Below are 13,395 nucleotides of genomic sequence, written 5' to 3'. Positions count from 1 at the left end.
GCTATAATCATTGTGTCTCAATGGGCCTTAGGCTACCTGTCCACGGGCGGGTTTTCATTGCGTTCCCCACGGCGATAATCCGGCCGCAGGGAACGCAGTGAAAGCTCTCCATAGAATTGCTATGGAGAGCGCTTCCCCCCTGTCCATGAGCAGAGAATCATTGTGACAGGCAGCCTTAAAGGGGTTGTCCCGCGCCGAAACGGTTTTTTTTTTTTTCAATAGCCCCCCCGTTCGGCGCGAGACAAACCCGATGCAGGGGTTAAAAAAAAAAACGGATAGTGCTTACCTGAATCCCCGCACTCCGGTGACTTCTTACTTACCTTGCGAAGATGGCCGCCGGGATCTTCACCCTCGGTGGACCGCAGGTCTTCTGTGCGGTCCGTTGCCGATTCCAGCCTCCTGATTGGCTGGAATCGGCACACGTGAAGGGGCGGAGCTACGAGGAGCCGCTCTCCGGCACGAGAGGCCCCATTCAGAGAAGAAGAAGACCGGACTGCGCAAGTGCGTCTAATCGGGCGATTAGACGCTGAAAATTAGACGGCACCATAGAGACGGGGACGCTAGCAACGGAACAGGTAAATGAATAACATCTGTATGGCTCATAATTAATGCACAATGTACATTACAAAGTGCATTAATATGGCCATACAGAAGTGTATACCCCCACTTTGTTTCGCGGGACAACCCCTTTAAGAGAAACAGAAAGGCAAAACTCAAGCAGGAAAGAGAGCATAAAACTTGTATCACTGAGCAGCGGAAAAACATCTCCTGGACAGATGGAACCAGATTTCTGTTGCACCGTGCTGATGGGAGGTCAGAATTGGGCGCAAGCAGGTAGGAACATAAAGTGTTTGAGTCACCAGCACCAATACACCATATATCGGGAAACAGGGGCTATGCAATGCTCAAATCAAGGATCTGACTCCAAAATCCACAGGAGACTTGATACATAGATGAATCTTAAGCAGCATAGAAGGTACAAACCATAATGCATCAAACTAGATGCCTCTTTATTTTCTCCATAGTAAGACAACAACGTTTCGACCACCGACTGTGGTCTTTTTCAAGTTAATAATACAGCACATCACATTACAATAAATAACATAGACAAACCAATCACCAACAAACTTTTAAAAAACTTTTTTTTAAAACTTTAAAAAAGAAAAACTTTAAAAAGTTTGTTGGTGATTGGTTTGTCTATGTTATTTATTGTAATGTGATGTGCTGTATTGTTAACTTGAAAAAGACCACAGTCGGTGGTCGAAACGTTGTTTTCTTACTATGAAGAAAAAAAAAGGCATCTAGTTTAATGTGTAGTGGTCCAAAAACACCATCCTGGTCCCTTCCATAAATGTCATACATTTTTGTCCTATGTAGATGCACTGTGCAAAGCTTATCCTGTCATATCCAGTATGTGCATTGCACAGCTGCAGCGCTTGAGAGGTCAACAGTAATAAAATCATTGCCTGCCTGTAGATGTATCAGTTTGTCTTCTGATGTGGAACAAGTGAGGTTATAAATAGGAGAGTTTGAGAGCGATACTGGAGTATCTTGACTCCACCAGAAGCTAGGGGTTTGACAGGGCTTGGATGCAGGAATGCCCCTGTCACACCCCTAGCTCCTGATAGGCTGAAGTGTAAAAGGTCCTAGCAGCACACTGTGTATAAAGATTAGGCTGCCGTGGACAGTTAGGGTTAGGGATTATTTTCCTTTTAGGTACGCATGATTAGTTGTAAATACGTGAATAATATGCAATAATGTACACGTAATAATGTAAGCCTACCACCGAAACTATCCGTAACCCGCGAAGGCTGGCTAAAATCAATGCAGACGACCGCAGGTAAAAGAGCCCGACAGCACACGCAAACTGGGAGCTGCAACACCGGGGAAGCCTAATTGAGTGTCACATCTGCAGCGGCAGGCCGGGACACGGCACAGGAAGGGGCGGGGAGAGCGCAAACCGTGACAGGAGGGAGATGGAATAACGCTCCACAGCGGGAAATGCAGCAGCAGAGAAGGTCCAGCCGATGGAGCAGCAGCGGCGGCCCAGGACACGCGACACGAGGGAGCCGGGGGCAGCAGTAGCAGAGGGGACATGCCCCAGGAGGAAGTCGGGATCAGCTGCAGCGGAGTGGACGCGCCGCAAGAGGGATCAACGGAGGGGACACTCCGCAGGAGGGAGCTAGGGTCCAACGAGCTGCTACGTTAGGGGCCTAATAAATAGGCCAATGAGTGTATGTGAGCTCAATCAGGATTTGGGGTTTTTTAATGACACGAACAACTCTGCAGATTGTGTTGTTTATGCCATCTAATATAACAGTACTGGAAACAATATCACAAATGTGAACAAAGCCTAAGGCCACTGTTACACACGCACCATCAGTAAAATGCCATGTTTCAAATGCAACGTTTTACCGTGATTTCGAACAGCGTTTTCAAACACACACTACAGCATTCAACAGCGTTTTTAACGCAGCCCATCATTGTGATGGGTGATGTGGTGCATTAAAAAGCACTTAAACACACAAAAATAAAGCAGACAGTGTTTGAAAATTGCAGAGTTAGAAATGCTGCATTCAAATGCTAATCTGTTAGGCCACATTGAAATCAATGGATCCATTGTAAAGCTTTTACCGCGGCGTTTGAAACACTGTAAAAGCGTTGTGTGTGAGAGTGGCCTAAGGATTTTTTCACATGGGCGACAGCGATATGGCCTTAGGTTGTGTTCCTGTTTTTTGTTGTACTTTTAAACCACAATAAAGAAAAACATATAAAAAACCGCATGCAGTATTCTAAGACCACATACGTTTTTAAAAAACTGCATACACAATTAAAAACTGCACCATGAGACCAAATGTCCTTCAGCCTGGACAGGGCTCTGACAGACACAGGGGCATGTAATGATGGTGCCACCTGTCTCTGGATGGCAGACAGCGAAACAGTTGGAGTTGCTCATCGTCTTGTCAGACAATCCTCTCTACTGGTGGTCTGTCCAGGGCGGCCTGAGCCCATTCACCTTGTGTACCCTCACACATCTGCTGATCCCAACACCTCCTAACAGTCTGGTCACAACAGCCCAGGTGGCGGACAATTCATGGATACGACCATCCAGGTTCTCACATCCCAATAATGCGCCCCTCTTAGACTCTGGTAACGGAGTGACATCTCTTCTCTGCGTCGTAGAGGCGTCTAGTGGTTAACAAGATCCACACAAGCAGAAGAAGAGGTCACTACACAGAAGGAGCCTCCTAGAACCTTTTATAGGCCAAGGGGGAAACCACTTTTAGAGCGTCCAGTGACAAGAAAATTCATCTAATCACGCCACAGCTCTAAGTATTTGCATATCTTCCTGAGATGTAACTGTATGCCGAGTTTTGCAACAGAAACAACTACTCCTCCTAGGGGCTTTATATTTTTTTTATTACAAAAAAAGTGTGTATTTTGATGGGGGCATTATACTGTGTGGGGGTACTAAAGAGGGGGTGTCATACTGTGTGGGCGCACTAAGAAGAGTATTATACTATGCAGTGACATTAAGTAGATGTCATACTGTGTGAGGGCACTAAGGGGGCATTATACTGTGTGGGAGCACTAATAGGGTATCACTAGGGGATGTTTTTTCCGTGTGGGGTGGCTAAAGCATATTTAATGTGTGGTGGGGTTATAATACATTGGTGGGAACACTTAGAGGGGCATTATAGTGTGTGTGGCACTAATGGAGGTGCCATACTGTATGGAGGTACTACGGAGGTGGGGACACTGAAATGGACATAATACTATGTGGAAATACTAAACCTCATACTGTGTGGGGGGTATTAAGTGGGTGTCATAGTGTGTGGGGGCACTAAGGGGGGCATTATACTGTGTGGGGGCACTAATGGAGGTATCATACTGTGTGGAGACACTAAGTTGGCGTCAAAGTGTGTGTGGACACTAAAAAAATATCACTTTTCTTCATGTTTCCATTCTTTGACAGGAAAAATAAATGTTGAATTGGGGAGAGATTGAAACCCGAAGTACATTACAGTACACACATTATAGTCCATAAACGTCTGTGGCAGGTGCCTGCAGTTCAGTTTCTGTCCAGCAGGGAGCGCTGCTGCGTCGCATTCCAAAAAGTGAGTGGGCGGAGCCTTTACCCACGTGTTGGGCATTTAATTTAAAGAGACAACAGCCTGGGAGAGAGCAATGAAAGTGACAGCCGGGCTGCTCCAAGTGGGAGAGGATCCAGCATCTCAAGGAGGAAGGAGCAGAGAAAGGAGTGCAGGATCCCCCTCTACTGATACCATTATAAGTTATAATCACCAGCCCCTGTAATATGCAGCAGGTACAGCTGGTGAATGGCTGATACATCCTGATCCAGGGGTGCAGAAGTCACAGACATGAGGAGCTGGGGCATCTAATTATACCCTGGGGGAGGAAGGAAGACACCAGCCAGGAGATGTGATAGCTGCCCCTAGAGCTGCAGATACTGGGGGGACCCTGGGGGCAGACAGCAGCCACTCTCATCATTACTCATCACCCCCATCGGCTGGGACCCATTTCCTGTCATGCAGAACAAGGGAATCACTTTCATTGTGTTCCTGAAATGGATTGTCTCAGTGCACACAGGTAAGTCCTGCCCAAAGGATGGAGGAGGTCACATGACTGCCAGGAAGCCTCAGGTATGGGGGGCATCTAACTATCACCATGCACTGACACAGCTTGCTGGGAATTGTAGTGCAAGTTATCTCTGCCAGCAATTATTGCACTTCTTTATGTTACTATATAGGGTGATGTAAGAGAAGAAAACTACCAGCATGTAGTGTGTAATATATATAACACTGGAAAAATACTGGTGTAGATATATAGATACCAGATAATTAGATGTGAGGTAAGTAGATATGAATTAGGTAGTTAGAAATGAGGTAGGTATATATGAGATAAGTACCTAGAAACATACATATGAGATAGAGATTGATAGGTAAGTGGGTAGATAAATATTAAATAGATATGACAGGTATAAGTAGGTAGTAACAAATTCGATAGTTCTAAGTAGATAGATACACACTAAATGGATTTAGTAGGTAAATGGATAAGATTGTTAATGCAGAGATATTTGCCTGTTAAATCCAGCTGCTGCAGAATCTCTTGGGTGCAGCAGCTGTCAGTGATGAATATGATGGACAGCTGTCTAGTTGGGGTGGAAACAGTCAGTAGGTTATTATTCCATAGAGACATGGGGATCTTCTGTCTCTCTTTGATGTCACTTGGCTCTGGGTTGGTTGGAAGAGCCAAGAATATGTGACACATGCTGAATGGCGCAGATCCTCCTAGAACATTCCATGGCTCGGATCCTCTGTACAGCTCTGTGTATTGATGATGGATCCGATGCTGACGGCTCCTGTGATCTTGTATCACTGTGTGACTGCAGATACTGAATATCCTCCAGAGTGATGGGGTGTGCTGCTGTACTGTGTTCTAGCTGGAGGGCATCCAGCTCTTATACCACATATCTGTCAGGGTGCAGGAAGATCTGAGGGGTTTCATGTATGTGTGTGAGGGGTGTTATATACCCTATCTGTAGAGTAGTAAATTCTGTCAGCAGCAGGTTCAGTGTAATAAGAGTCACTAATTTATATCGTGGTTTGCATCGTAATAGGGTGCTACAAGAGGTCAAATCCCAGGTATGATCTGTGTGAGAAACATCAGATTGCTTTTATTTATTGCACCTTTCACTATTCTGCAGGTTAATAAAAACAGTCAGCAAGCTTGAGGACAGACACGCCCCCTAAAAGTCTAGCTGAGCTCCTAGAATTCAGGGTGGGTGTTTACTTTTTCATACATCAGATGACAGTACAAGATCAGCTGTAAAAACAACCAAAGAGTGCAAGGCAACAGAAGTAGTGGCAGATTTCAGCTCTGAAGCCTGCAGCAGTATAAATGCAGCTCTAGAGTATAACACAGGATGTAACTCAGGATCAGTACAGGATAAGTAAAGTATGTACAGAGTGAGTCAGTGCATTGACTTGCCTCCACAGGCAGCACTTGATACAAAGATGTATACTGCACAGTTTTCAGCGGGTTATAAATTTTGACATTTGTTTCCAACAATGGAATTCTGATTCCAATAAAGTCCTTCCTGCTTGCACATGTTTGGAAGGCACATTTAGAGCTTGGAAGACGATGATAGATTATTTCCAATTTTCTTTGGTCCTGTTCAGATAAGAGATTGATTGGCAAAATGTAACATCAATCATTTGCCAGAACAGAATTACTAATCATATATGCATTGCTTTTTATAGGACCAGTTTAAAGGGCCAGTAACCATAAAGCTTGTAATAGTGCAGGAGTGTTATAAGAAGTGATACATAAGAGCATAAATGTCTCTGGAGTGTCTCAGCTCTGGAGATGTGTGACATAAAGTAGTGACTATTGTGGGTATCTACACTTCCTGACTCCTATGTCAGTATACAGCCTGCTATAAAAGCTCCCCTATGTCCTTACATGCCAGATCAGAGATGGGGTATCTGAGTACCTCCCCTTACTGGAACGTTCCTGTCTTACAACGCAAGCCTTTCCAATAATAAAAATATACTAAGAATTAGTGTGGCTATATCAAGGAATTGCTATTTACAGGGGTCATCTACTGTAGACAATTCCTTTTTGTACCCAGCAATCAGCAGTGATCTGCTGGAGAGCCCATCAACAAGTGTTCGATTTCTCTACTGCACCCCCACAGGAGAAATGAAGCATTACACAATCCCTGTAAAAATCAATAGGATGTTTGTGTAAGGAATCCTCCAAGGAGCCACAGTCTGTAGCTGAGCCAATCTCCACTTAAGTGTTCTGAATGAAGGACCTCTTCCCTATATCAACTAGAGTCCCATAACCCCTTAATTACTTTTTTTTTTTTTTTAAATCCCCACTTGCAAAAAAATTATTTATCAACAAATCTGTCTGAGGGCTTGTTTTTTGTGGAATGAGTTGTCTTTTTCAATGGAAGTATTTCAGGGGTGTAGCTAAAGGCTCAAGGGCCCAGGTTGAAAAGTTAAAGGGGTTGTCCCGAGGCAGCAAGTGGGTCTATACACTTCTGTATGGCCATAATAATGCACTTTGTAATATACATTGTGCATTAATTATGAGCCATACAGAAGTTATAAAAAGTTTTATACTTACCTGCTCCGTTGCTAGCGTCCTCGTCTCCATGGTGCCGACTAATTTTCGGCCTCCGATGGCCAAATTAGCCGTGCTTGCGCAGTCCGGGTCTTCTGTAGTCTTCTATGGAGCCGCTCGTGCCAGAGAGCGGCTCCGTGTAGCTCCGCCCCGTCACGTGCCGATTCCAGCCAATCAGGAGGCTGGAATCGGCAGTGGACCGCACAGAAGAGCTGCGGTCCACGAAGACAGAGGATCCCGGCGGCCATCTTCAGCGGTAAGTATTGAAGTCACCGGAGCGCGGGGATTAAGGTAAGCGCTCCGGTAAGCTTCCTTTACTTCCCTGCATCGGGGTTGTCTCGCGCCGAACGGGGGGGGGGTTGAAAAAAAAAAAACCCGTTTCGGCGCGGGACATCTCCTTTAAGCCCATGCACGCACACACACACACTTGATGACTGCTGGCCGTGGTTTGCTTGGAGCTTCCTGCAGCATCACCCATGTGACACTAGCAACCAGGGATGTTGCTAAAGTTTGAAAAGATTAGGGGCATGAGCTCCAAAACTCATTACCCTCCAGCAGTAAGAAGATAATTATACACAATCTATCTCTTTATCTCCTCAGAAACACCATATCTACAAGACAGCTCTTATAACACACTGAGCTGAGATAGAATGAGCAGTTTAGCTCTGCGATCTCAGATACTTCTGAATAATATAGTCACCATAATTGTCAGACACCAGTTCTACACAGTAATGGCAATTACACTGAATTTAGGGTTATTTTACATGATGACTGTCGGGGCCATAAGTACAACAGCTGTCTCAATAACTATTGCTCCTTCGCTTTCACACAGCAGTCATAGTCGTTCAGTGAATGGAGGCAGAGAGCTGGAGATCTCTTCCAACCGACTGCATCTAATCACTGTGAACATACAGTTGTTCAAATATGAACTGCCTGTTTACACTAAGAGTGAAACTATACAACCTGCAATCATCTGTACCCATACCTAAACCATACACCATGCAGTCATCTGCACCTGTACCCGTACCTAGACCCTGCAGCGTGCAGTCAGCTGCACCTGTACCCGTACCTAGACCCTGCAGCCTGCAGTCAGCTGCACCTGTACCCGTACCTAGACCCTGCAGTCAGCTGCACCTGTACCCGTACCTAGACCCTGCAGCCTGCAGTCAGCTGCACCTGTACCCGTACCTAGACCCTGCAGCCAGCTGCACCTGTACCCGTACCTAGACCCTGCAGTCTGCAGTCAGCTGCACCTGTACCCGTACCTAGACCCTGCAGTCTGCAGTCAGCTGCACCTGTACCCGTACCTAGACCCTGCAGTCTGCAGTCAGCTGCACCTGTACCCGTACCTAGACCCTGCAGTCTGCAGTCAGCTGCACCTGTACCCGTACCTAGACCCTGCAGTCTGCAGTCAGCTGCACCTGTACCCGTACCTAGACCCTGCAGTCTGCAGTCAGCTGCACCTGTACCCGTACCTAGACCCTGCAGTCTGCAGTCAGCTGCACCTGTACCCGTACCTAGACCCTGCAGTCTGCAGTCAGCTGCACCTGTACCCGTACCTAGACTCTGCAGTCTGCAGTCAGCTGCACCTGTACCCGTACCTAGACTCTGCAGTCTGCAGTCAGCTGCACCTGTACCCGTACCTAGACCATGCAGGCTGCAGTTAGCTGCACCTGTTCCCAGGTTATACCAGCATGCTCCATATCACTATACAGGATGTATAACTTGTACAAGCAATTGCAATATTTCCAAACCCCCTATAGCTATGCAACTGTACAATTTATAATGTACTGAAAAACGTTTAGAAAATTTCTACGTGGGATGAAATGGAAAAAAACACAATTCAACCTTCCTTGAAGGGGCTTGTTTTTACAGTGTACACACTGTGGCAAAAATTACACGAGAACTTTATTCTGTGGGTCAGTACAAATATGGTGACACCAAATTTATATGTTGTTTTTTTTTGTTTGTTTTTTTCTTTTTGCTGTGGTACTTTTTAAAAAATATTTTTTTTTCCAAAGATACTTTATTTTCTGCCGCCATCTTCTGACGGACATAATTTTTAATTCTTCCGTCGACCTAGTTGTGTGAGGGCTTGGTTTTATGTCTGATATCCTATATGTTCTTGGGGTTTTTTGTTTTTTTTTCTTCATAATTAATATGGGAAAAGGTTTTTTTTTTACTTTTTCATAACTTTTTCTAATAATTAATAAAACGTTTTTTAAAATGATTTTTACACTTTTTTTAAGCCCCCATAAGGACTTGAACTCATGATTGTTTGATTGCTCATACAGTATAAAGTAATACCATAGTATTGCATCATATGTTCTGACAAGCAATCAGCTATTGCAGCCTTGAGAGCCTTCAGGGTGAAGTCACACGAACGTATATCGGCTCGGTTTTTACGCCGAGCCAATATACGTTGTCCTCCTGTGCAGGGGGGTGAGGATGGAAGAGCCAGGAGCAGGAACTGAGCTCCCGCCCCCCTCTCTACCTCCTCTCCGCCCCTCTGCACTATTTGCAGTGGGAAGAGGCGGGGCAGGGTTAAGTTCCCCGAATTAGCCCCGCCCCCGTCCCACCTCTCCCCATTGCAAATAGTGCAGAGGGGCGGAGAGGAGGCAGAGAGTGGGCGGGAGCTCAGTTCCTGCTCCTGGCTCTTCCAGCCTCCCCTCCCCCCCTGCACACGAGGACAACATATATCGGCTCGGCGTGAAAACCGAGCCGATATACGTTCGTGTGGCTTCACTCTCAGAAGGACTTCCCAATACTGATTGGTGCGTTTAAAGGCTTACTATATGTGATCAGCATTCACACTGATTACGGCTGTATTGGTCGAATGTCAGCTGTCAAAAGACAGCTGGTACTTGCTGTGTATGGAGTGGGACATAAATGTATAGTTCTGGGGTGTGAACAGGTTAAATGGTTTTCCAGTAATTTTTATTGATGAATGATGATCAATTGTCAGTATAGGTAATCAATAAGCTTGATCAGTTGGGGTCCGCTGCTTGGGACCCCAGCCAATCGGGTATTCAGACTTCTACTGTCACCAGCAAAACACAAAGTGTACTGAGCAAAAGGAGATGGTTCCAACCCCCTTTGTAGTGGCTTCTGCTTGGAATTGCAGACGCAGCTGTCATTTACTTTAATGGCACCCCAGCCAGCAATTACCAGTGCCGGCCACTACACAGGGGTCGGAGCCATCTGCTTCCGCTCTATACAATGTGTTCATACGGGAGTGTTAACACGTTTTGGAAACCCTGCGGAAAATCTGAAGCGGAAACGTTTCCACTAAAGGAAATGGGATTTAAGCAAATCTGCAGCATTTTTTTTCTCTACATGTGAGTAGGATTTTCTGCTGTAACTGTACTGGAACTCGAACCACCTGATCTGCTATGGAAATTCCGCAACAAAACTGCAGCATTTCTGCAACATGGGAACGCACCCTTAAGGTATTTGAAAATAGTTTTTCTAGACCAGGCAAGCTCTTTTAAAAGCCATTCTTTAATAGTTAGTGTAAGTTTACTAAGGATGACCCTAAATTGGAAAGTTTCTTTAGGGAAGGAACATTCCGACATGCAGAACGGATGGTGCCTGACCTGACCACCGAGTCCTGGATTCCATGATGTCAGTACTACATCTGCACCATCAGCCCATCACACAGGTGCAGAGCCAGATGTTCCATGCTGCAGGATCTGCTCTGTGTTACCACAACACATATCATCCGCCTTCATGTTGTGCCGTTCAGTTTACTGACCATTCTCTCCGCCAGACAGACCTGTCTGTGTTCTGTCCAGAATACTCTGACCGAGGTCACTGCTGCTTATAGCAGAGAATGTTCATCTGATATAATGTAATATATGACCATGTCATAATCCTCCTTACTACACACTGAACGGCCCCTTTCTTAGAGCCCCCATCTAGTAGCATGTTGGACCCCCTTTGGCCTTCAAAACCGCAGCAATTAGTCACGGCGTAAATTTTACTAGGTGATGTAATCATTCTGCAGGAATATTGGCCCCTGCGGACAGGAAGCTTCTTGTAGTTGCTGCAGAATAGTTCTGACCAGCTGACCGGAAGGGGTCATCAATTCATGCTGCTTGCGCCAAATTCTGACCTCCCATCAGCAATAATGAACAGAAATCTGGATCCTTCTGACCAGGTGATTTATTTATTTTTTTCTGCAGCTCAGTGATACAAGTTTTGCGCTCTTTTGCTCCCTGGAATCTCTCCTTTCTGTTTCTCTTAGGCACAATGGCACTGGAGCTGGTAGTCTGCTGTTATAGCCCATCCTTACCAAGGAACAGCGAATTGTGCTCTAACATTGTATTCAGGTGGCTGTGGGGTGCTTGCTGGTCACAATGATTCCTGACTTTCCCCTCTGCCCCCTTTTGGTGGATAGTTGTTCCCGTTCATAGGATCTTCTTTCTCTGTATGTTTTCCTCAATCACGCCATTCTGTGTATACTCTCCATACAGTTACATGAGAAAACCCTACATGGTTGGCAGTGAGGCCCCGGCTAGTCTAGCACCGATGACCAGGCTTTGTTGGAAGTCGCTCAGATCACTGGGTTTTCCCATCTAATGTGGATTCCCACTGAAACTCATTCACGGAAAACTTGTCACATGATTTTTACTCTGCTCTCTAGGGTCACGGGGATAATTTCCATACTAAAGGCTCTACTAAAGGGTCTGGGGCATAAATAAAGATGCAGGCAAAATATATTTCTACATTTTGGCATTTATTTTCCATTCAAAGGTATTTCTAGTGTTATGAACAGTTCTAGAACTTTTCTTTACATTCTTATTTACCCCAAAAGGCTCAAAGTCTGATAGTTCTCACAGCTGAGGGTTTGTTCCAGTTGAGCAAATTTTCTCTTGATGTGATGCTGCGAGATTTGAAAAATCGTAGCATGTGCTGTTTATTTGGGCAATCTTGTGCATTATCTATGAAATAGAAAAAAAAATCACATTGCGCTCACATACACATGCAATTTATGTTTAATATGTTTTTATTAACATTTTACATGTTAATCACATACATAACATAAACACGAATAAAGAAAATGAAGGCATCTGTTTGTATCGGGCCACGCAGGGCAAAGGCAAAAGGATTAAATATAAGAGACAAGTGCAATAGTAGTTCAATAAACCATATCATCATCTGGGATACTCTCTTGAGGCACCCTGAGGGCGGCCATCAGTGAATAATAAAGAGATAAGATACTAACACATGACATTTAAAGCATGGCATTAGATCCTTGCATCTGATGCTTTCCTATGCCTGCTTAAGTGATTCAGCTCTCGACTGTCTGAACCTTCCTCAACAAAGATGTTAACTAACATTGAGTAGACAAAGAGGGGTATAGGGTAACTAGAAAGTTAGGGGTAGAGGATAAAAGAAAAGAAGTCTCAGGGGGGAGAGACTGTGCCAGGGCAAAGAAGTGGGGGGAGAACCCTTCATGGCCTTCTCCAAGTAACTCCACCTAACTTCATTTATAACGCAAATCCTGCTTCTCACTGCATTCTGACACCCGCCTCCTCACCGTCCCAACGTCAGTTGGAATTGCAGTGAGTCGTGGTATGTGTTCCATACTGCCCAAGCTTGAACGCCATGCCTAGGTCAATCAGTTCCTTCATCGCCCAACTCCTCCATATACATTAATTGATTCAGTTCCTGAACAAACTCCAGTATGGAAGGGGCTAGATTGCTACGCCAATGGAGCGGGATAACCGCTGTGGCTGCAGTAAGGAAGTGCCGCAACAGCCCTTTTTTGATAGTGGCGAATGGACCAGGGATGATCGATAGCAGTGTAGCATGGTACCATGCTTGGACCCGCATCTCCAGCATTTCTCCGGGGTTGAGGGCAAAATGCGGTGAATTAGATCAGGACATCTGTACCACCTGGAGAGGAGCTTAAAATTTTACTTCTGCGTAGCGCAGGCTATGGGTAGCTTGGGTGCGAACGTGAAGGCCCTCTCCCAATCGGAGTCCTGCAATTCCACCGACAGCTCCCTCCCCCCAGCTCCCAGCATAGCCCAGGGCCTAGGATGATTCCATAGATCTGGGAAAGGACCCGATCCGGAGGAACGGTTCTCAGGAACAGTTCCTCAATGGGTTCGGGGGGGGGGGTTCCCAAAGGTGCACGAGTCCAGTTGGGTCCTCCAAAACGTGGATAACTGTAGGTATTCCATCCATAGCAATTTTTGTCCAGGTCGGAACGCCTGAAGGTCATTAAAGGAC

General features: G+C 45.5%; 1 protein-coding gene across 1 annotated transcript in view; it reads left to right on the top strand.

The window, feature by feature from the left end:
* Positions 1–4,196: 4,196 nt before the first annotated feature.
* Positions 4,197–13,395, top strand: part of LOC136621498 (netrin-4-like) — a 49,955-nt gene continuing 40,756 nt past the window's right edge. Inside the window, exon 1 of the mRNA XM_066597017.1 lies at positions 4,197–4,611. Coding sequence (XP_066453114.1) covers positions 4,551–4,611 — 61 coding nt within the window. The 5' untranslated portion in view covers positions 4,197–4,550. The remainder of the gene's footprint in view (positions 4,612–13,395) is intronic.

The sequence above is a fragment of the Eleutherodactylus coqui genome, chromosome 3, assembly GCF_035609145.1.
Source record: "Eleutherodactylus coqui strain aEleCoq1 chromosome 3, aEleCoq1.hap1, whole genome shotgun sequence".
Lineage (NCBI taxonomy): Eukaryota > Metazoa > Chordata > Amphibia > Anura > Eleutherodactylidae > Eleutherodactylus > Eleutherodactylus coqui.
This window is presented reverse-complemented; position numbering and strand designations above follow the sequence as displayed.